The 24,892-nt window shown below is 50.0% G+C and overlaps 1 protein-coding gene across 1 annotated transcript in view; it reads right to left on the bottom strand.

Moving 5' to 3' along the window:
- Positions 1–5,457: 5,457 nt before the first annotated feature.
- Positions 5,458–24,892, bottom strand: part of LOC140408731 (placenta-specific gene 8 protein-like) — a 33,873-nt gene continuing 14,438 nt past the window's right edge. The window contains exons 3-5 of the mRNA XM_072496345.1: positions 16,760–16,884; positions 10,715–10,843; positions 5,458–6,608 (exon numbers count right to left, since the gene is read on the bottom strand). Of these exons, the coding sequence (XP_072352446.1) occupies positions 10,754–10,843; positions 16,760–16,884 (215 nt within the window). The 3' untranslated portion in view covers positions 5,458–6,608; positions 10,715–10,753. The remainder of the gene's footprint in view (positions 6,609–10,714; positions 10,844–16,759; positions 16,885–24,892) is intronic.

The following is a 24,892-nucleotide window of genomic DNA, read 5'->3' as shown; positions in this document are numbered from 1 at the left end:
CCACGCCGCTCCCTCCTCCTTTCCCATCCACTTACTCACCATTGAAATATTAGCGGCCCAATAATACTCACTTAGGCTCGGTAGTGCCAGCCCCCCCCTATCCCTGCTACGCTGTAAGAATCCCTTCCTCACTCTCGGGGTCTTCCTGGCCCACACAAAACCCATGATGCTCTTTTCAATCCTTTTAAAAAAAGCCTTTGTGATCACCACCGGGAGGCACTGAAACACAAAGAGGAATCTCGGGAGGACCACCATCTTAACCGCCTGCACCCTCCCTGCCAGTGACAGGGATACCATATCCCATCTCTTGAAATCCTCCTCCATTTGTTCCACCAACCACGTTAAATTTAACCTATGCAATGTGCCCCAATTCTTGGCTATCTGGATCCCCAGGTAGCGAAAGTCCCTTGTTACCTTCCTCAACGGTAGGTCCTCTATTTCTCTACTCTGCTCCCCTGGATGCACCACAAACAACTCACTTTTCCCCATGTTCAATTTATACCCTGAAAAATCCCCAAACTCCCCAAGTATCCGCATTATTTCTGGCATCCCCTCCGCCGGGTCTGCCACGTATAGTAGCAAATCGTCCGCATACAAAGATACCCGGTGCTCTTCTCCTCCTCTAAGTACTCCCCTCCACTTCTTGGAACCCCTCAACGCTATCGCCAGGGGCTCAATCACCAGTGCAAACAATAAAGGGGACAGAGGGCATCCCTGCCTTGTCCCTCTATGGAGCCGAAAATATGCAGATCCCCGTCCATTCGTGACCACACTCGCCATCGGGGCCCGATACAACAGCTGCACCCATCTAACATACCCCTCTCCAAAACCAAATCTCCTCAACACCTCCCACAAATAATCCCACTCCACTCTATCAAATGCTTTCTCGGCATCCATCGCCACTACTATCTCCGCTTCCCCCTCTGGTGGGGGCATCATCATTACACCTAACAGCCTCCGTATATTCGTGTTCAGCTGTCTCCCCTTCACAAACCCAGTTTGGCCCTCGTGGACCACCCCCGGGACACATTCCTCTATTCTCATTGCCATTACCTTGGCCAGGATCTTGGCATCTACATTTAGGAGGGAAATAGGTCTATAGGACCCGCATTGTAGCGGGTCCTTTTCCTTCTTTAAGAGAAGCGATATCGTTGCTTCAGACATAGTCGGGGGCAATTGTCCCCTTTCCTTTGCTTCATTAAAGGTCCTCGTCAATACCGGGGCGAGCAAGTCCACATATTTTCTATAGAATTCGACTGGGAATCCATCCGGTCCCGGGGCCTTTCCCGCCTGCATGCTCCTAATTCCTTTCACCACTTCTTCTACCTCGATCTGTGCTCCCAGTCCCACCCTTTCCTGCTCTTCCACCTTGGGAAATTCCAGCCGATCCAAGAAGCCCATCATTCTCTCCCTCCCATCCGGGGGTTGAGCTTCATATAATTTTTTATAAAATGTCTTGAACACTCCATTCACTCTCTCCGCTCCCCGCTCCATCTCTCCTTCCTCATCCCTCACTCCCCCTATTTCCCTCGCTGCTCCCCTTTTCCTCAATTGGTGTGCCAGCAACCTGCTCGCCTTCTCCCCATATTCGTACTGTACACCCTGTGCCTTCCTCCATTGTGCCTCTGCAGTGCCCGTAGTCAGCAAGTCAAATTCTACATGTAGCCTTTGCCTTTCCCTGTACAGTCCCTCCTCCGGTGCTTCCGCATATTGTCTGTCCACCCTCAAAAGTTCTTGCAGCAACCGCTCCCGTTCCTTACTCTCCTGCTTCCCTTTATGTGCCCTTATTGATATCAGCTCCCCTCTAACCACCGCCTTCAACGCCTCCCAGACCACCCCCACATGGACCTCCCCATTATCATTGAGTTCCAGGTACTTTTCAATGCACCCCCTCACCCTTAGACACACCCCCTCATCTGCCATTAGTCCCATGTCCATTCTCCAGGGTGGGCGCCCTCCTGTTTCCTCCCCTATCTCCAAGTCTACCCAGTGTGGAGCGTGATCCGAAATGGCTATAGCCGTATACTCCGTTCCCCTCACCTTCGGGATCAACGCCCTTCCCAGCACAAAAAAGTCTATTCGCGAGTAGACTTTATGGACATAGGAGAAAAACGAGAACTCCTTACTCCTAGGTCTGCTAAATCTCCACGGGTCTACACCTCCCATCTGCTCCATAAAATCTTTAAGTACCTTGGCTGCTGCCGGCCTCCTTCCAGTCCTGGACTTCGACCTATCCAGCCCTGGTTCCAACACCGTATTAAAATCTCCCCCCATTATCAGCTTTCCCATCTCTAGGTCCGGAATGCGTCCTAGCATCCGCCTCATAAAATTGGCATCATCCCAGTTCGGGGCATATACGTTTACCAAAACCACCATCTCCCCCTGTAGTTTGCCACTCACCATCACGTATCTGCCCCCGTTATCCGCCACTATGGTCTTTGCCTCGAACATTACCCGCTTCCCCACTAATATAGCCACCCCCCTGTTTTTCGCATCTAGCCCCGAATGGAACACCTGCCCCACCCATCCTTTGCGTTGCCTAACCTGGTCTATCAGTTTCAGGTGCGTTTCCTGTAACATAACCACATCTGCCTTAAGTTTCTTAAGGTGTGCGAGTACCCGTGCCCTCTTTATCGGCCCGTTCAGCCCTCTCACGTTCCACGTGATCAGCCGGGTTGGGGGGCTTCCTACCACCCCCCCCCTTGTCGATTAGCCATCCCCTTTTTCCAGCTCCTCACCCGGTTCCCACGCAGCTGTATCTCCCCCAGGAGGTGCCCCCCCGCCCATCCCCTCCCATACCAGCTCCCCCCTCTCCCCAGCAGCAGCAACCCAGTAATGCCCCCCTCCCACCCCCCCCCGCTAGATCCCCCGCTAGCGTAATTACTCCCCCCATGTTGCTCCCAGAAGTCAGCAAACTCTGGCCGACCTCGGCTTCCCCCCGTGACCTCGGCTCGCACCGTGCGACGCCCCCTCCTTCCTGCCTCTTTATTCCCGCCATGATTATCATAGCGCGGGAACCAAGCCCGCGCTTCTCCCTTGGCCCCGCCCCCAATGGCCAACGCCCCATCTCCTCCACCTCCCCTCCTCCCCCCATCACCACCTGTGGAAGAGAGAAAAGTTACCACATCGCAGGATTAGTACATAAAACTCCTCTTTCCCCCCTTTTTAACCCCCCTCTTCGCTCCCCACATTCGCCCCACCACTTTGTTCAAACGTTCTTTTTAATAACCCGCTCATTCCAGTTTTTCTTCCACAATAAAAGTCCACGCTTCATCCGCCGTCTCAAAGTAGTGGTGCCTCCCTCGATATGTGACCCACAGTCTTGCCGGTTGCAGCATTCCAAATTTTATCTTCTTTTTATGAAGCACCGCCTTGGCCCGATTAAAGCTCGCCCTCCTTCTCGCCACCTCCGCACTCCAGTCTTGTTAAACGCGGATCACCGCGTTCTCCCATTTACTGCTCCGAGTTTTCTTTGCCCATCTAAGGACCATTTCTCTATCCTTAAAACGGAGGAATCTCACTACTATGGCTCTGGGAATTTCTCCTGCTCTCGGTCCTCGCGCCATCACTCGGTATGCTCCCTCCACCTCCAACGGACCCGCCGGGGCCTCCGCTCCCATTAACGAGTGCAGCATCGTGCTCACATATGCCCCGACGTCCGCTCCCTCCGCACCTTCAGGAAGACCAAGAATCCTCAGGTTGTTCCTCCTTGCGTTGTTCTCCAGTGCCTCCAACCTTTCCGCACATCGTTTCTGATGTGCCTCTTGCGTCTCCGTCTTCACCACCAGGCCCTGTATGTCGTCCTCATTCTCAGCTGCCTTTGCCTTCACGACCCGAAGCTCCCGCTGCTGGGTCTTTTGTTCCTCCTTTAGCCCTTCGATCGCCTGTAGTACCGGGGCCAACAGCTCTTTCTTCATTTCCTTTTTGAGCTCTTCCACACAGCATTTCAAGAACTCTTGTTGTTCAGGGCCCCATGTTAAACTGCCACCTTCCGACGCCATCTTGGTTTTTGCTTGCCTTCCTTGCCGCTGTTCTAAAGGATCCACTGCAATCCGGCCACTTTCTCCTCCTTTTTTCATCCGTATCCGGGGGGGGATTCCCTTCTGGTTTACCGCACAGTGTTTGTAGCCGTCAAAATTGCCGTTGGGGCTCCTATCAAGAGCCCAAAAGTCCGTTTCACCGGGAGCTGCCGAAACGTGCGACTCAGCTGGTCATCGCCGCACCCGGAAGTCTTCTTTGTAACTTTTAACAAACCCGAGGATTTAAAATGCCCGATTTTGACAGCCTGTGATGGTTTTATCGTCGAACACTTAAAGTGGACAAATTGCTGAACATCAGTGCACCCACAGTATGTAGTGTGAACTCTATCTGCAAATAGGGAAGTAAAGTTATAATAGATAGTTTTTATGTGAACTTGCAACAGCCCAACTCATTCGGCTGAATGTCTTCTGTACCAACATTTCTGTGATGTTCTTGTCTGACAGAGCATAATTCTGTTGAGGGAACAACAATCTATTAAGGCAATTAGCACTTATTCTTAGGGATTTTGAATCTACATAGTGTAGTACAGTACATAAGGGCAGCACGGTAGCATAATGGCTAGCACAGTTGCTTCACAGCTCCAGGGTCCCAGGTTCGATTCCTTGCTTGGGTCACTGTCTGTGCGGAGTCTGCACGTTCTCCCCATGTCTGTGTGGGTTTCCTCTGGGTGCTCCGGTTTCCTCCCACAGTCCAAAGATGTGCAGGTTAGGTGGATTGGCCATGCTAAATTGCCCTTAGTGTCCAAAAAGGTTGGGTGGGGTTACTGGGTTACAGGGGTAGAGTAATGGTGTGGGCTTGTGTAGGGTGCTCTTTCCACAGGCCAGTGCAGACTTGATGGGCCGAATAGCCTCCTTCTGCACTGTAAATTCTATGATTAAAGCAATAAAGGACAATTTCACAAAGATGTCAGCTAAAAGCTGACGTGGCACCATCTGCAGCAATCAGCTGCAGGGTCAAGAAACATGTTCCAATTAAACCAGATTTCAGTGACTATAGCAGCTTGTTCTACAGCAGTCAGCATAAAGGTTATCAAACAAGTTTTTCTAATTCGACCCAAGGACCAGACACATCTATCGGATCTGGCAACAAGTAGGGAGTTTAGGGGAGATCTATAAAAAGATGAAGGGTAGATAAAAGTAGATGACACTCACTCTGCACATAGGTAACATGTTTAAAATTTATAATAGACATGATCCAATGTAAACAATATTCTTGCCTACGTAATCACACTCTGAATAAATGTTTCTGATTCTTTACGTTGGCAGAGTCAGCTCCAGAGTCAGCTCTGATGTTGTACTCTTCCAATGTGTTGGTCAATAAACAATCATTCTGTACCTGAGGCTCCTTTGATTATTTTGTGGGAAAACAAATCACCGCAATAATTTAGAAGTTATTCTTATAGTAAAACACAAACCGTTAAATTTGTAATGCTTTTATTTGAATGCAAGAATACGTACACTGAGGTCATTGATCTTTGCAATCTAGCGGAAAACAATTCCAGAACTAATAACCATACTTTGGGTCACTATCTGTGTGGGGTCTGCACGTCCATCCTTTGGCTGCGCAGGTTCCCTCCGGGTGCTCCAATTTTCTTCCACAAGTCCCGAAAGACGTGCTGTTAATTGGACATTCTGAATGCTCCCTCTGCGTACCCGAACAGGCGCCGGAATGTGGCGACTAGGAGGTTTTCACATTAACTTCATTGCAGGGTTAATGTAAGCCAATTTGTGACACTAATAAAGAATATTATTATTATTACTTTTTTCTTGTGTATTTTAAGGGTAACATAAGGTAGGCACTTTCTCTTCTGTGCAGCATGATTTACGAGAAGCATTATGCTGCGACATGACATTTAAGGGTAGGAATTCTCCAGCACAGAAGTGGTGGAAGCAGGGGCGTGGGCAGGGAAGGGAGGAATTAAAACTTGGAGCAGATTCAGCAGTAAATCAGTCATCATTTTTTTATACTGTCAATGTGATTGTTCAGGTCATTCAAATTGTTGTTCTGCCAGTGACTTTTCTTTGGACAGTTTAAAAAAAAAATTCTTAATCTTATTAAAGTAGCTTCCGATTTGGATAGTTCTTGGAAAATTAATCCTAGGGGAATAATTCTGGAAAATTGCAAACTTGGAATCTGACATGAAGAAATTAATTCTGAATTTGAAGAATTTGAAGAAAGCGGAACTGGGCCATTCTGAGTTCATTCACGAATATCCGGCTTTTTCCCAATTTGGATCAGCCTGGTGATGGAAGTGTTCAGTTTCTCAAAAGTGTAAATCAGCCAGCAAATCAGTAGAGCCGTTATGTACATCGCTAGAACATTTACAGAGCATAACTGACCTAAGCTGAGAATTCCCTTGCTGGCTATGACATGCTATGTGACTCTGGGATCACTTCAGATCTCAGGGTAATTCCTTCAAAAATTTAAAGGAAAAACAAATTGCATATATCTTGTTGGTTGTCAGATTTTAATCTGGCGCTGGTGCGATTTTTGAATGTTTGCTTCTGTTGTTCTGTCCATCAATCTTAATTTTGTATTAGCTAGAATTTGACATATGAAGGTTATACCTGCCAGTAAAGAAAGGAAAAAATGGTAGAAAGAATGAACACTAATCAAAGTAAATATCGATACCATAAATATTCACAGGCATTAGGAATGTCAGAAATATAAGCAGGAATAGGCCATTTAGCTCTTTAAGCCTTCTCCGGCATTCAACACGATCATGATTCTCTACCTCAACTCCACCTCTGAAACTGATAGAGATAGATTCCTCTCCCCTTCCAATTCTTCTGTTGCCCCTTCGTGCTTCCTTAGGCACTAGCAGTCTCTGGTACCTTACCCGGTCTCCAATTCTTCGTGTATCAGACTAAACAGCAAGAGTGAGCAGACTGGGGTGACACAGCGACACAGTGGTTAGCACTGCTGCCTCATGGCACTGAGGACCCGGGTTCGATCCCGACCCTGGGTCACTGTCCGTGTGGAGTTTGCACATTCTCCCCGTGTCGCTGGCTAGGACAACATTTATTGCCCACACCTAATTGCCCTTGAGAGCTGGTGGTGAGCTGTCTACTTGAACTGCTGCAGTACATAGTGGTGTTAGGTAGGGAATTTCAGGATTTTGACCCAGCAACAGTGAAGGAACTGCGATATAGTTCCACGTTAGGGTGGTGTGGGACTGCTCTTGTCCATCTAGGTGATAGAGGTCACAGGTTTGCACGGTGCTGTTGAAGGACCCCTGGTGAATTACTGAAGGACATCTTGTAGAGATGGTACAAACGTCTGTCGCCGTGTGTCAGTGGTGGAGGGGGTAAATGTTTAAGGTGATGGGTGGACTAAGCAGACTGCTTTGTCCTGGATGGTGTTGAATGTTACAGAGGTGCCTTGATGTCAAATATTAAATTTCGATTGCATCTGCTGGACTCACATGTGAAACTTTTAAAAAAGGGCAGTTTCAAGTGTTAAAACAAAGACAACTGCCAGAGGTCACCTGACATGTATCAACAACAAGTTGGCCAAGTTTCTCGAAATTCCCAATGTAGAATACAACTAAGACATGTCCAGGAAATCCTTCTGTGAAATTTCACACCAGCTAATGCCAAGGATTACTTCAAAGATGAACTGAAACTCAAAATGCATCACGATAATAGCGACATTCCATTCCATCAGGCTGGGTGGTAGAGAGCCGACAGAGACAATGGCCACCTTGGAGGTGTTGATATGTTCTTCCTTCTCCATTACATGGAAGAATGAATCAATCGGAAGTGATGGCTTGGACATTAAAAACTAATCACTTGGGTTATAATGCAATAACCAAGATCTGTCCAGACTTAAACTTATCAATGACCTTCTGTGGAACATTCAAACATTATCGAGAGAGACGTTATGTGATCGGGGGCACTGGTTTTAAATATATTTCATTACAAAACCCTGATTACCAAGGGCAGTCTGGAAATGGAACAACCAGAAACAGCAATAAGGCCGCTTGCCTTTCTCTCTCCCTTTCAACTAAAGTAAACCCTACCTGTTTACATCTGTCTGTGGACATCAGACAGGGAAATTCCAAAGCAGCATATCCAGGATAAAAATCCAAGGACTACAACCTAACAAATTGCCTGAGTCAACATGAGCGGTGAACTCTTTCTATCTTTGCTGTTTAGCATCCCGTAACAGCCTCCCCGAACAGGTGCCGGAATGTGGCGACTAGGGGCTTTTCACAGTAACTTCATTTGAAGCCTACTTGTGACAATAAGCGATTTTCATTTCATTTCATTTCATTTCATTGAAACTTAATTTGGCCTCCTCTGCTTTGTAACGTGAATTATTTCATGCTTATGTGCATGATGCAACATTTGGGTCTCGTATTGACCTTTTAAAATATTTTTAATATCTTTACCTGGGTAGATTTTTAGCACAATAAAAACAAACCCCTTTCATACTATGCTCAAGAAAGCCTGTCTGACTACGTTCTTTGCAATCAGCGCTTAACCAGTTAAGTACATTGAATTGGTGCATTTATCCTTAAAGATTTCAAAACAAATCTCCTGTTATGGCCAACTGAGGTGTGGGGAGAAAGGGGAGATTCCTTGCACCAGTTCTCACATGATCCTAACAGGAGCATCTTGAGTATTGTTGGAGCTACACACATCCAGGCAAATGGAAAGCATTCCATCACGCCACTGACTAGTGCCTTCCAGATGATGGAAAGGCTTTGGGAGGTCAAGAGGTGAGTTGCTCAGCATCTGACCTGCTCTTGTAGCCACAATGTTTATTTGGCTGGACTAGTTCAGTGATGGCAATGCCATTGTATGTCAAGTGGGGATGGTTATATTCCTACTTGATGGAGATGGTCATTGCCTGACACTCAAGTGGTGCGAATGTTACTTGTCACTAATCAGCGAAAGTCGGGATGTTGTCCAGCTCTTGGTGCAAATGAACATGGACTGCTTTAGTATCTGAGGAGTCACAAATGGCACTGAGTATTGTGAACTCATCAGTGAATATCCCCACTTTTAAAAAATACATTTAAGTACCCAATTCATTTTTTTCCAATTAAGGGGCAATTTGGCATGGCCAATCCATCTACTTTGCACATCTTTGGGTTGTGGGGGTGAACCCCACGCAAACACGGGGAGAATGTGCAAACTCCACACGGACAGTGACCCAGAGCCGGCATTGAACCTGGGACCTCGCCGCCATGAGGCGGCAATGCTAACCACTGTGCCTCCTTGCTGCCCCTACATCCCCACTTTTGACCTTATGTGGGAAAGTCATTAATGAAGAAGCTGAAGATAGCTGGACCTGGGACACAATCCTTAGGAACGCCTGCGGCGATGTCCCAGTGCTGAATTCCAACAACCACAACATATTCCCTTGTGACAATAAGCGATTTTCATTTCATTTCATTAGGTTCCCCTCTCTTGCTGCCTTCTGCTCCTGTCTCTTAAGGCCTTATTTGAAAATGGAAAATTCATATAAATTGTATTCTGCAGCATCGAAACACATGGAAACCATTGTATGTATTTATAGTTTTATCACATCTGTTTAGGTCTCAGATCACTTCAGATATGGTGAATATATGCAGTGCAGAGATGATTTTTACTGAAGTCAACACAGCAGATTTATGTGCGCCACAAAGTGCCACAAAAAACAATGAGATAAGTGACCATTCAATCTGTTTTTCTGGGATTGGTAGGAAAAGAGGAAAGTTCTCCAGGATACTGGGAGAACTTCCCACTCTTTTCTGAATAACACTGTCGGATTTATAACACTCTACTGATCAAGCAAATAGAAGTTCCATTTATTGCCTGATCTGAGACATTAATCTAATGTCAGACTCAATGGCCGGGATTCTTTGTTGCCCGTCGCCGAAATGGGGAACGGTGATCAGGCAGAGAATAGCTCCCGACGCCAAAAACGCGACAGGTTCCGGTTTGCCGCTGAATTGCGATGTTCCGCCTCCTCCAAATTGGCGGCATTGCAACGCACACCATGCATATTTGCAACCACATTCGCATCTCATTATCGGGCCCACCCATGATGCTCCGCCTCCAATGGGCCGAGTTCCCAATGGCACGGGCCACGTGTGGTCTCAATAGTGGTGAGCCTGGCATGGTGCCCATGGAGAGAGAGTGAGGGCGTATGGACAGTGTCCAGCTCTGCCATACATTGCTGACATTCGTGCCGCTGGCCAGGGGGGTTCTGCCAGAGCTGGGGGGAGTAGTAGGGGGGTGGCCGGGAGGTGGGGTCAGGGTGGATGGTACTCGGTCCAGGACAACCGGCGCCATATTTTCAGGTGCGATCGGTGTGTGTGTAGTGTACACGTGGCCGCAGCTTGTCAGCCCTGTGCTTATCCAGCATGGACCCGGCGATTCTCCCACCGTTTGTCACGTGTTCCGTGGGTGTTTCACGCGGCGCCGGTGCTAGCCCCTCACCGGTAGCGGAATCGGTGCGGGTGTGCTGCCGATTTTTCCATTGTGGAACCCCACGGATCCTCCGTTGGAGTCAGCACTTAGCTGCAGAAACGGAGAATCCAGCCCAATGTTTTTTGTACATCCTGAGCTGGAGCTTTTTCAAGGTTTTGTTTCAAGACAAGAGTATTGCCAACTGAGTCAAGCTGATGCTACCTTCAATTATTCTGAGAGAAAAATGTCTCCAACTGGTTTCCTCTACTCACCAAAAGAGCTGTGATGCGCCCAGAAAACCTAGAATCACGTTAGTTTTGATGATTTATTTCTCTTTTAATTTGGCAGAGAGAGCACGGGAGGCAAAAAAATGATGCCCAGTAATCATTGCAAAGGGATCCCTGTAAAGCAAGTACAAACAGGTTAAAAAAAAGGTACATTAGATAAATACCAACATCCTCATTCCCTGAGTATGCATTACTACTTTTATTTATTGTCATATGTTTCTGCAGTCCCTCTATATTTTGTTGTTAATCCAATTCTTTTTCTGTAGCTTGGGTGCTGGAGATGGGAGGAATGTGTTGACATATTTTGGTTGGTCTGGTCTGTAAGCTTCAATGTTATGCTGTGGTCTGAGAGGAAGTTGAGGTGGTAATCTCATTTTCTGCCAATACCTAAAATTGAATGTTCACATTTCCATTATAATACAATAATTCTTATCTACATTGATGTAGCACCTAGTTACCACAAAGCATTCAACATTCTTCACATAATGAATGCTTTTGCAATGCCCTGCCTATTATATAGGCAAATACATTAGGTATCATGCAGGTATCGTGTGAAATGCTAATATATCTGATTAGTGTGTTAAAAGCGATGAAAGATTTGTGGTATCTGATGATAGATGAAATCCCATGCCTGGGCTTGGAGAGATAGCTGACCCAAGATGCTTCAGATTTCTCTGATATAGTAGTTTTTTAAGATTAGAAGATAACCAACTGTCATCAGCACTACCACTTTGTTCTGTTAAAAATTACATTTGGTGGTCTCTGCATTGATCTTGCAGACTTCCCCAATGGGTGGGTGACTTTTCCCATCCATGAATGCAGCTTGCTCTTGTGGGATGTTCCTTGAGCAATTAATTTTAAGTTGCATCACCGAAAGACTACCGTTAAATAAACCTTGTGAAATGTTACCATTTTCATCATAAGAAGAGGAAAGAAGGGAGAGGGGAGATTTTTAGATTTATTCTAAAATTTACTCTACACTTATTCTTCTTTTTAAAAAAAGAACAAATTTAGAGTACCCAATTAATTTTTTTCCAATTGAGGGCCAATTTAGCGTGGCCAATCCACCTAATCTTCACATGTGTGGGTTGTGGGGGTGGAACCCACACAGACACGGGGAGAATGTGCAAACTCCACATAGACAGTGACCCAGGATCGAACCCGGGTCCTCAGCGCCGTAGGCAGCGGTGCTAACCACTGCGCCACCATGCCACCCCTGCACTGGGTTTGTTTAGCTGTCTAATGATGGGCACCTGAAGTAAGGTGACTGTGAGAGCCAAGAGCTCCCTCTGCATCCAACGTGTAAATATTTCTTTTGTTTTTACCATTTGAAGTTGATGATGGGTATTGCTTCAGGAACTGGACATGGGGAGGGAATAGAGAGGAGCAGGGTCTGGGGAGGGGCCTCCATGCTAGCAAGCTTAAATTGGCTAGTGAACGGGAGTGAGGTGAGGGGAGCGGCTGCAGTCATTGGAGTATGATTGAACAGGTTTCAACGGTCCTGGGAGTTGTGAAAGGTGGGGTGATGGGATCGATACTGGGAGAGGTGTTTTCGTGAGGAAGTGGATGGGAGAATTCTGCGACGGGGGGGGGGGGGGGAGGTTTGATGGCAATAATGGGGCTGGGGCAGGCCAGGCCCAGTGGGCAAGGCCTGGAATTATGATGATGGCAGATTGGAGGGGAGGGTGAGAGACCCCCGGTCAGAATAGAAAAGTGGAATGTGAAGGGTTTGGGTGGGTCAGAGAAGAGATTGAGGGTGCATGCGCACCTAAAAAGCTTAATGACCGATGCAATGATTTTCCACCTGATGGTGAAGGACTAGGTGAGGCTCAGGAAGGGCTGGGTGAGTTAGGTATTCCATTCGGTATTCAATAGTAAGGCTCGGGGGTAGCGGTATTGTGGGCAAGAGGGTGAGGTTTAAGATAGAGAAGTTGGTGACGGACGAGGGGGTGGGGGGAGGGGGGTGTAGATATGCGATTGTAACAGGGACATTGGTGGCACTGGTGAGTGTATATGGCCCCATCTGGCATGCTGCAGGGTTTGCGAAGAGGATGCTGGGGGCCATCCCGGACTTGGACACACACAAGCTCATAGTAGGCGGGGATTGGAATATGGTGCAAGGATGGATAGGTCACAGCCGCAGTCATTGGCCCAATCCGGGGTTGGGGGGGGGGGCAGACTATTTTGTGGTCGGGAAGACATTATTGGCTGGAATTAGGGGATCGGAGTATTCTGTGATTGCGATCTCGGACCATGCGCCGCATTGGGTGGGTGTGGTCCTGAAGAGAGGGGTAGCCCGGAGGCCCGGGTGGAGAATGGAGATGAGGTTGTTGGGGGATTCAAGCTTTTGTGATAAGATTGAGAAGGTGTTTGAGCAATGTGTAGGATTTAACTGTACTGGGGAAGTATCGCAGGCGGTGGTGTGGGAGACCCTGAAGGCGGTAGTGAGGTGATATTGTTTAAGGTCAAGTTGGATAAAGAGGAGAGGGAGGAGTGTCAAAGGTTGGTAGAGGAGATGTTGGAGGTGGACAGGAGGTATGCGGGAGATGGAGATCCGGCCCTTCTGGACAGGAGGCAGGAGCTCCAGGCTAGTTTTGACCTGTTGTCAACAGGGAAGGCGGTGTGCCAACTGAGGCGGACGAGGGGAGTGGTTTATGAATCTGGGGAGAAGGCGGGTTGTAAGCTGGCTGGCCAACCTTGGAGGGAGGCAGCGGCGAAAGGGATAGTCAATGTGCGGGAAAGGTTGGGGAAATTGGTGGTGGCTCCGAAGCAGATTAATAAGGTTTTTGAGGAGTTTTATATATGTCGGAGCCACCGGGGGAGGAACGAGGGATGAGGGAGCTCTTGGATGGGTTGGAGTATCCGAAGTTGGAGGAGGGGGATAGGGCTAGGCTGGAGGGACCGGTGGAGGAACAGGAAGTAAAGGAGGCAATCGGGAAAATGCAATCGGGGAAGGCCGATGGGCCGGATGGGTTCCTGGTGGAGTATTATAAGAAGTTCAAAGACAAGTTGGCTGATGGTGGGGATTTGAGGAGGCGATAGGGAGGGGTGGTACTACCACAAACTTTGGGACAGGCTTCAAACTCCCTGTTATTAAAGAAGGACAAGGACCCCAAGGAGTGTGGGTCATCTAGGCCCATAGCCTTATTGAATGTAGATGCCAAGATATTGGCGAAGGTGCTGGTGGTTGGCCTGGAAGGGTGCCTCCCAAAGGTGATAGGGGAAGACCAGACAGGGTTTGTGAAAGGAAGGCAGCTGTTCCCGAATGTCAGAAGGTTATTAAACGTGATCATGACACCAGCCAAGGGAAAGGAGACGGAGGGGGTGGTGGCGCTAGATGTGGAAAAGTTGCTCGATCGGGTGGAGTGGGGGTACTTTATGACGTTCGTTCCTGGAGTGATTTGGGATTGGGTCTAGGTTTACGGCGTGGGTACAGCTATTATATCAGGAACCAATGGCGAGCGTCTGCACAAACAATTTGAGCTTGGGTACTTTGCTCTGCACTGGGGTAACAGGCAGGGGTGTCTTATGTCCCCCCTGCTTTTTGCATTAGCGATAGAGCTATTGGTCATTACCTTAAGGAGTTCGGGACTGTGGAAAGGGATAGTGCGAGGGTGTCCTTGTACACGGACGATTTATTGCTGTATATCTCGGAGCCGCGTAGGTCGGTGGGGAACATAATAGGACTTCTCCAAAGGTTCGGGTCGTTTTCAGGAGATAAGCTGAATTTAGAGAAGAGTGAGTATTTTATGTTGTCCGAGCCATGAGTGGGGGCAGGAGTGGGGAGGCTGCCATTTCGCAGGGCGGCAACATACTTCAGGAATTTGGGGGTGCAGGTGACGCGGGACTGGGGGGCTTCGTAGGTACAATTTCATTAGCTTCTGGAGAGGGTAAAGGCTGACTTGGCAAGGTGGGACAATCACCCTCTGTCATTGGCAGGCCGGGTGCAGGTGATTAAAATGAATATGCTGCTGTGATTTTTGTTTTTATTTCAGTACCTGCCGGTCTTTTGACCCAAGTTATGTTTTAAAGAAGTGGACAAATTGGTCACCTCATTCATCTGGGTGGAGAAGGTAGTCAGGGTCAGGAAGAAGGTCCTGCAGAGAGGGTGGCAGGCGCTGGGACTGGCCCTCCCAAATCTATTATATAACTATTGGTGGCAAATGCGGTGAAGGTGCAGAATTGGGTCTGGGGGGCAGGGGGAGGGAGGGGGGGAGGGTGGGGGGGGGGGGGGGAGTCCCGGTGGGTTACGATGGATGAGGGTATGTGCAGGGGGTCAGGGTTAAGGGTGCTGGAAACGGCACCGCTTCCACTGGCGCCAGGAACGTAGTCTGGGAGTCCAGTGGTTGTGGCAATGCTGAAGATTTGAAGGCAGTTAAGGCAGCACCTTAAGCTGAGGGCTGGGTGAAGGGAGATGTCAATTAGGGGGCATCTTAGGTTTGAACCGGGAAGGTTTCGGAGATGGGAGGAGAGGGGTAATAAAAGACCTGTTCCTGGGGGGAATGTTTTGCAAGGTTGGACGAGTTGGGGGAGAAGTTGGGGCTGGCACAAGTGAAAGGGTTTAGGTACCTGCAGCTCCGAGATTTTGTAAGGAAGGAGTTTCCGAGCTTCCCGATAGCGCCGGCTCCCTCATTGTTGGAGGAGGTACCGTTGGCAGGAAGATTGGAGAAGGGGGTGGAGTCGGCAATTTACAGGAAGATTCTGAAGGAGGACAGGGTGTCCATGGAAGGGATTAAGGCCAAGTGGGAAGAATAGTTTGGGGAGGTTATGGAAGGTCTGTGGTGTGAGGTGCTCCGAAGGGTGAACGGCTCAACCTCATGCACGAAGTTGGGGCTGATTCAACTGAAGGTCATGTATAGGGCACACCTCAGGAAAGCGAGGATGAGTCGGCAGCATGGTGCGCAGTGGGTTCGCCCTGCTGCCTCACGGCACCTTGATCCCAGGTTTGATCCCGGTTCTGGGTCCGTGTGGAGTTTGCACATTTTCCCCCATTTGGGTTTCGTCCCCACAACCCAAAGATGTGCAGGCTAGGTGGATTGGCCACGCTAAATTGCCCCTTAATTGGAAAAAATGAATTGGGTTCTCTAAATTTAAAAAAAAAGGAAAGCGAGGATGAGCCAACACTTAGAGGGGGTGGAGGATGTCTTTGAGCGGGGTGGTAGGGGCCCCGCAAACCATGTACATTGGTCCTGCCCAAAGGTGCAGAGGTACTGGAGGGAGATCTTTAGCATCAACTTGGGGTACTACATGTGGCTTTCGAACCGGGTCCCTTGAGGCCATTTTCGGGGTGTAGGACTGGCCCGTGCTGCGGGCGGATGCAGGGGAAGATGTTTTAGCCTTCGCCTCGTTGATTGCCTGGAGGCGGGTCCTGTTGGGATGGCAGTCAGCTTCTCCACCCTATGCCTTGGTGAGGCAGGAGGATTTACTGGAATTCTAGACCCTTGAGAAGGTGAAATTTGAGCTAAGGGGGGAAAGGAGGGGGTTCTACAATTCATAGGAATAGTTTATTATGCACTTTCGGGGACTTGTTGCCATTGAACACTGGGGGAGTGGGAGAGGTGGGGTGGGGTGGGGTGGTGGGGGGGGGGGGGGGGGGGGGGGGTTATTTTTCTATGTTTTGTTGTTAATTTATTTTTTTGGAATGTCCCAGTTGATGTGCCAGACTGTATATTGACGTCGCTGTTTTTGGGGATTGTTGCTTTGTTTGTTTTTCTTTTGTTGTTTGATGAAAATGATGAAAATGTGGAGAATTTAATAATAAGTTTATTGAGGGTGGAAGATGAGAGGCTGGCGGGGAGAGTATTGGAATTGTAGCAACAGATAATCTGAGGCTGAGTGGAGACCGACAATAGTAAGGAGATTTAAAAATGAAGATGTGATAAATAAAAATTCTGCCATTCTGCTTCCTCACTTTTGGGATCCAAGGAATATTTATGCAGGACATTCCTGCAGGGAGTGAGAATGGCCAGGTGGAACAAATGGCTTTTTTACTTCATCTTTTTGCAAGTTCTTAAAGTCTGATTCACTTACAGAAATGTTGTACTTTGTTCTGACGAGAGTTCTCATAGCCATGGAAGTACCACAAAGACAACACTCGTTCATGCTCCCTGCAATTTGACAGCCTAGGCATAATGTACAGAATGTGCCACAGAGACCTAGAAGCAATGAGAGAAAGCATAAAATATAAATGTATCACAAACTTCCAATGGAGAGAACAGAGAAGTTAATGTTTTGGGTGCATGTAATTCTTCAAAATACAAATTTGAAGAAAGATTCTCATTCAAAATGGTGGCACATTTTCCTCCGATGCTACGTAATCTGCGGAGATCTTTTAAAAATGTATTCAATCTTGTGATGTGAGCATTTAGTTGGTAGAATGCGTACATGGAGGATTGTAGAGGACTGGTGGAGAGAACATAGATAGGGAAGGGTGAGAGGGAAGGGTGAGACCATGGGGGTGATTCTATGGGTCTGTTAGCCAGTGGCGAGAATCGCAATGGGCCAGTGAATTGGGCATGAGGCCAAAAATGGGATTGATGCCTGTTCCGACTCTCCTGATCTGCCTCTCTGGCCCCGATGAGGTTCCCACCGGCTCCGACAAGGTTCTCACCCAAACCTGCGGGAACATGCAAACTCCTCATTAAAGCTGATTTCCTTTTCATTATCAGGCAGGAACCCCGATTCACTGGGAAGCTCCAGCACCTCCTTCCAGAGGTCCCGCTGGTGCGAATTGGTGCAAGTCCTGACAACTGTGGACATGGTGGCTTGCATTCTGAGGGGGTGAGTACTCTCTCTACACTTGCCTGCAGGGTGCTGAGGGATATCCTGCAGGGGAATTGGGGGTCAGGGGGGCTTGGGCTGGAGGGGCTCAGGTCAGGAGTGTTTCCCGGGATGAAGGTCGTTTGGCTAGTCTTTCTATCTGTAGCCATTAAACCTTTAAAATATCGAGGCGTGGACCTTTATTCAAACCGAAAAGTTGGACTCAAACTGAAGGTTTGTGGGGTCGGGGAGGATGTTTGATGTTTGATGGTTGTTGTATATAGGATGTTAATCATGCGCAGGAAATGTTACACGGGCTGGGGGAGAGAGGGGGATGGCGATGGGGGAAAAGAGACAAGGCCGCGACAGGAGCTGCGCCAGAGGGGGCGGGGTAAGCTTAGGAAAGCGCGGTTTTTTTTTCCCGCGCCAGGGAAGAAAGGCGGGAGGGGGAATGGAGGAACGCACACTGATTGGGAGATTCCCACACGGGGGGGTCAATGGGACGGCGGGGGAAGCCGGGGTCAGCAGGTGTCAGCTGACTTACGGGAGTGTTATGGGTGGAGCAAAAAAGCTAGACACGGGTCCAGCGGGGAGGGGGGGGGGGGGGGGGGGGGGGGGGGAAGGGTTGCTGCTGCACTGGCCGAAGGGGAATGGGACACAGAAGAGATGGTCGGGGCGGGGGTCTCCCGTCTCGGGGACTGGAAGGTGAGGGCGGCGCGGGCACGGGACTGGTCTAGAAAAGGAGATGGCTAGTCGGCGGGTGGGGGGGGGGGGAGGCCCCCCAATCCGGCTGATAACGTGGAATGTGAGGGGCCTGAATGGGCCGGTAAAGAGGGCCCGAGTGTTCGCGCACTTAAAGGGACTGAAGGCAGACGTGGTCATGCTCCAGGAGACACATTTGAAGGTGGCGGATCAGGTCAGGTTAAGAAAGGGGTGGGTAGGACAGGTATTCCACTCGGGGCTGGACGCCAAGAACAGAGGGGTGGCAATATTGGTGGGAAAGCGGGTGTCGTTTGAGGGCAAGAATATCGTAGTGGACAACGGAGGCCGATACGTGATGGTGAGCGGTAAGTTGCAGGGGACGTGGGTGGTGTTGGTAAATGTATACGCCCCGAACTGGGATGATGCCGGATTCATGAAGCGCATGTTGGGGCGCATTCCGGACCTGGAGGTAGGAAGCTTGATAATGGGTGGGGATTTTAATACGGTGTTGGACCCAGCACTGGATCGCTCCAGATCTAGGACCGGAAAGAGGCCGGCGGCGGCCAAGGTGCTTAGGGGGTTTATGGATCAGATGGGGGGAGTGGACCCATGGAGGTTTGCAAGGCCGCAGGCCAGGGAATTTTCTTTTTTCTCCCACGTGCACAAAGCCTACTCCCGGATAGATTTTTTTGTTCTGGGCAGGGCGCTGATCCCGAAAGAGGAGGGAACGGAGTATTCGGCCACAGCCATTTCAGATCACGCCCCGCACTGGGTGGAACTGGTGTTGGGAGAGGAGAGGGACCAACGCCCGCTGTGGCGGTTGGATGTGGGACTGCTGGCAGATGAAGTGGTGTGTGGGAGGGTGAGGGGTTGTATCGCAAGGTACTTAGAGGTCAACGACAACGGAGAGGTGCGTGTGGGGTGGTATTGGAGGCGCTGAAGGCGGTGATCAGGGGAGAGCTAATCTCCATCAGGGCTCATAGGGAGAAGATAGAGGGCATGGAAAGGGAGAGGCTAGTGGGGGAGATCTTAAGAGCGGACAGGAGATATGCAGAGGCCCCTGAGGAGGGATTACTTAGGGAAAGGCGACGTCTCTAGGGCCTTCTAAAAGGCGAGGATTTTGACCTGTTGACCACAGGGAAGGCAGAGGCTCAGTGGAGGAAGGCGCAGGGGGCGACCTACGAGTATGGGGAGAAGACGAGTTGGATGCTGGCACACCAGCTCCGTAAGAGGATGGCAGCGAGGGAAATAGGTGGAGTTAAGGATGGAAGGGGAGCTACGGTGCGGAGTGCGACGAAAATAAATGAGGCATTCAAGGCCTTCTATGAGGAGCTGTACAGATCCCAGCCCCCAGCGGGGGAAGAGGGGATGAGACGATTCCTAGACCAACTGAGATTCCCGAGGGTGGAAGATCAAGAGGTGGCTGGTTTGGGGGCACCAATTGGGTTGGAGGAGCTGAGCAAAGGTCTGGGGAATATGCAGGCAGGGAAGGCCCCGGGACCGGACGGGTTCCCGGTGGAGTTCGACAGGAAGTACATAGACCTGTTGGCCCTGCTGCTACTGAGGACCTTTAATGAGGCAAAGGAGGGAGGGACCCTGCCCCCGACAATGTCGGAGGCGACGATTTCTTTGATTCTAAAGCGGGACAAGGACCCACTGCAATGTGGGTCGTACAGGCCGATCTCGCTCCTCAACGTGGATGCTAAGTTGCTGGCAAAAGTGCTGGCTACGAGGATCGAGGACTGTGTCCCGGGGGTTATTCACGAGGACCAGACGGGATTTGTAAAGGGCAGGCAACTAAACACCAATGTGCGGCGGCTCTTAAAAGTGATGATGATGCCATCAGTGGAGGGAGAGGCGGAGATAGTGGCAGCTATGGATGCGGAGAAGGCCTTTGACCGAGTAGAGTGGGAGTACCTTTGGGAAGTGCTGCGTAGGGTTGGGTTCGGGGGAGGGTTTATTAGCTGGGTTAAGCTCCTTTACAGAGCCCCGGTGGCGAGTGTGGTTATGAATCGGCGGAGGTCGGAGTATTTTCGTCTGTACCGTGGGACGAAACAGGGGTGCCCCCTGTCCCCCCTGTTGTTTGCATTAGCAATTGAACCCTTGGCCATATCATTAAGGGAGTCTAGGAAATGGAGGGGGGTGGTCCGAGGGGGAGAGGAGCATCGAGTGTCGCTTTATGCAGATGACCTGTTGTTGTATGTGGTGGATCCAGTGGAGGGGATGGTGGAGGTCATGCAGACTCTAAGGGAGTTTGAGGATTTTTCGGGCTATAAGCTTAATGTAGGGAAGAATGAGCTTTTTGTAGTACAGGCAGGGGGCCAAGAAAGGGGGATAGGCGATCTACCGCTGAGGAGGGCTGAGGGGAGTTTTCGGTACCTGGGGTTCCAGATAGCCAGGAGTTGGGGGGCCCTACATAAACTGAATCTGACGAGACTGTTGGAGCAGATGGAGGAGGACTTCAAAAGATGGGACATGTTACCGCTCTCGCTAGCGGGTAGAGTGCAGTCGGTCAAAATGGTGGTCCTTCCAAGGTTTCTCTTTGTGTTTCAGTGCCTTCCCATCGTGATCACCAAGGCCTTTTTTAAGAGGGTAGGCAGGAGCATTATGGGGTTTGTGTGGGCGAAGAAGATCCCGAGGGTAAGGAGAGGGTTTTTGGAGCGCAGTAGGGACCGAGGAGGGTTGGCGCTACCGAATTTGGGGAGCTACTACTGGGCAGCAAATGTGGCGATGATCCGTAAGTGGGTGATGGAGGGAGAGGGGGCGGCATGGAAGAGGTTGGAGATGGCGTCCTGCAAAGGAACGAGTCTGGGGCCACTGGTGACGGCACCGCTGCCGCTCTCGCCGTCAAGGTACACCACGGGCCCGGTGGTGGCGGCAACGCTAAAGATCTGGGGCCAGTGGAGACGACATAGGGGCGCAATGGGAGCCTCGGTGTGGTTCCCGATCAGGGGTAACCACCGTTTTTTCCCGGGGAGGATGGACGGGGGGTTTCAGAGCTGGCATCGGGCGGGGATTAGAAGAATGGGGGACCTGTTCATTAACGGGACGTTTGCGAGCCTAGGGGCACTGGAGGAGAAGTTTGGGATACCCCCGGGAAATGCTTTCAGATACATGCAGGTGAGGGTTTTTTGTGAGGCGGCAGGTGAGGGAATTCCCGTTGCTCCCGGCACAGGAAATTCAAGACAGGGTGACCTTGGGTGTATGGGTGGGAGAGGGCAAGGTGTTGGCAATATACCAGGAGATGAAAGAAGAGAGGGAGGCGTTGGTAGAGGAGCTGAAGGGTAAATGGGAGGAGGAGGTGGGGGAGGAGATTGAGGAGGGGCTATAGGCTAATGCCCTAGGGAGGGCTAATTCTTCCTCCTCGTGTGCCAGGCTTAGCCTGATACAATTTAAGGTGGTTCACAGAGCGCACATGACGGGGGCGAGGCTGAGTAGTTTCTTTGGGGTGGAGGACAGATGTGGGAGGTGCTCACGAAGTCCGGCAAACCATGTCCATATGTATTGGTCATGCCCGGCACTGGAGGGGCTCTGGAGGGGAGTGGCGGAAACAATATCTAAGGTGGTGAAAGCCCGGGTCAAGCCAAGCTGGGGGGCTAGCAATATTTGGAGCAGTAGATGAGCCGGGAGTGCAGGAGGCGAAAGAGGCCGGCATTCTGGCCTTTGCGTCCCTAGTAGCCCGGCAAAGGATCTTGCTAATGTGGAAGGAGGCGAAGCCCCCCAGCGTGGAGGCCTGGATAAATGACATGGCTGGGTTCATTAGGCTGGAGAGGATAAAGTTTGCCTTGAGAGGGTCTGCGCAGGGGTTCTACAGGCGGTGGCAACTGTTCCTAGACTATCTCGCGGAGCATTAGATGAAGGTCGGTCAGCAGCAGCAGCAGCAACCCGGGGGGGGGGGGTGTCTCGGGAGGGGGAAGGGGAAGGGGGGGTCTGTCTGGGGGGTATTTGAGCAAGAGAACACATGAAAGATCTGGAAAACTGGCATGGATGGGAGAAATTCAGTGTACAAAGCTCTGTAACATATCGTTTTACCATGTTTATATCTTGCTATGTGCGTTACCTTTCTATTTTGTTACGAGGGAGGGGGGTTTGTTTGTAAGTGTGAAAAATTGTGTTAAAAAACTTCAATAAATATATATATTTTTTTAAAAACCTTTAAAAGATCTTTCAGGATTTCATGTTAAAGATCTTTGAGAAGAAAGTGAAAATCTTCTCTCTGTAGCCCTAAGCACTTTAAACTCTCTCTCAGCAAGTCAGGATCAAAGATTTGTGAGATGAAGGTAAAAGTCTTCCCTTTACTGTGGTGGAAACTCTTGAATTTATTTTATTACAGTGAATTTTGTTGCCCGTAACTTTTTCAAGCCTGAGTGCATGCTTAGAAGCCTAAAAGCTTTGATCTGAATTACTTACATTAAATTTCATGGTCCCTTGCCTTTTGCAAGACTCGTGATTGACAAGTCCTGGTAATGTCAAAGGCAGCGTTACCATTGTTTATTTATATAGCTTTACAGGGTTTCATTAACTCTGAAATACTTCCTCTTTTGAGCAGCTGTTCTTTCTAACTGCAGTTTTCAAAAAGAGACTGGGTGCGATTCCCCACTCCCACGCCAGTTAGGAGAATCACCTGGGCCGCCAAAATTTCCCAGGACGCCGGTCCGACGCCCTCCCGCGATTCTCCCAAGCGGCGGTTTTCGCGGGCCGCAGGCCAGAGAATCGCCGGAGACACCGAAAATGGCGATTCTCCGGCACCCCCGCTATTCTGAGGCTCGGATGGGCCGAGCGGCCAGGCCAAAACGGCGGGTTCCCCCCGGCGCCGTCCACACCTGGTCGCTGCAGTCGTGAGCGGTGCGTGAACGCCGGGGGGGCGGCCTGCGGGGGGGCGAGAGGGGATCCTACACCGAGGGGTACCTTAGATGTGGGGAGGACATCCTTCCTTCTGCGGCCCCGCAGGATCCGTCCGCAATATTCTTGCGGGGCGGACTTAGAGAGGACGGCAACCACGCATGCGCGGATGACGGCCGTTATGCGGCGCCGGCCGCGTCATCTATGCAGCGCCGCTTTTACCCGGGCGACAAGGCCTGGCGCGTGTAGATGACGCGGCCCCGGTCCTGGCCCATTGTCAGGGCCTGAATCGGTCGGGACCGGGGCCGTTTTGCGCCGTCGTGAACCTCGACGGCGTTCACGACGGCGCGGCCACTTCGGCGCGGGAGTGGAGAATCCCGCCCACTGTCTCTTTGTTCTGAACAGCTTCCAGAAGGAGCAGGTACTGTGTCTAAGTGGTGCCCACACACCTGTTCTTTCTAGGTTGGCACTGCCAAGAGGCCTGAAGGGGGTGCTGAAGGGGGGACTAAGAGGGTTGCTGAAAGAGGGTGGACTGAGGGGGCAGCTGAGGGGGGGGGTTAAGGGGGGGTGACGTGGAGAGAGAAAATGTTGGCGGGAGAAGGCCCTTGCCAACGATTGGGGCCTTGCCAGTGATCGGGGGTGGACCTTGCCAGTGATTGAGCGGGGTGGTGGGGGGGACTTGACAGCGATCCAGGGGGGCTGCAAAAGTATTCTGACATCGGGGTGCCAAATCTGAGGGGCGGGACCTGCCAGTGAGATTAAGCCCAGTTTCACTCCGGTCCAGTGAAAACCCTGATCCTCTTTTTAAAAAAATTCTCTGTGCCATTGAATGGTACGTCAGCTTTGCTCCCACGCCAGAGGAAATTGGTCCCAATTCTTCATTGGCGGGAGCACTTTGGCTGAACATGGGAGAATTGCACCCTATATACGGACTTGAATAGGAAGATAAGAATTTAAAAATGAAAACTGGGTGCCGATGTAGTTCAGTGAGTACAGGGCTAATGGGTGAGCGAGATGGTGCAGCTAGAATAAGGGCAGTAGAGTTTAAAATAAACTTTTTTTCCCCTTTAAAAAAAATTTAGAGTGCCCAATTCATTTTTTCCAATTAAGGGGCAATTTAGCCTGGTCAATCCACCTACCCTGCACATCTTTGGGTTGTGGGGGTGAAATCCACGCAAACACGGGGAGAATGTGCAAAACCCCACACGGACAGTGACCCAGAGCCGGGATTCGAACCTGGGGCCTTGGCGCTGTGAGGCAGCAGTGCTAACCACTGCACCACCGTGCTGCTCTGAGTTTAAAATAAACTTAATGGAGGATGGAAAATTGGGGAGGGGACAGGAAAACACTGGAATCGTCAAGTTTGAAGGTCACAATTGCATGAATAAGGGTTTCAGCCACAGATGTAGATGTTGTGAGGCATAAGCTGGAACATAAGATATTATGGAGTTTGAAGTGGGTAGTCTGAATGATGGTGAAGATATGGTAGCAGAAACACAATATAAGGTACTAAAATGATGGCAAGGTTTGCAAATAACCCGGTTCACCTTGAAATAATAGCTAAGGTATCAGTGGCAAGTGGTTAGGATTTCTGGTGGGGGCCGAAGAGAATAGGTTCAATCTTTCCAATGTTTAATTGGAGAAATTTGTAGCTTGTCCACAACTGGATGCTGGCAGCTCTGAAGGGGTCACGAGAAATAGCCATGGAACGTCTTGCATTCATATACACATTTCAATGGCCTCAGGACATCCCAAAACAACAAAGTAATTTTGGTGTTGTCACTGCCGCAATGTAGGAAATGCAATAGCCAATGTATGCACAGCAAGATCTCACAAACTACAACAGGTGAATGATCAAAT

The sequence above is a fragment of the Scyliorhinus torazame genome, chromosome 3 (assembly GCF_047496885.1).
Source record: "Scyliorhinus torazame isolate Kashiwa2021f chromosome 3, sScyTor2.1, whole genome shotgun sequence".
NCBI lineage: Eukaryota > Metazoa > Chordata > Chondrichthyes > Carcharhiniformes > Scyliorhinidae > Scyliorhinus > Scyliorhinus torazame.
Note: the sequence above shows the minus strand (reverse complement) of the source record. Positions and strands in the feature narration are given on the sequence as shown.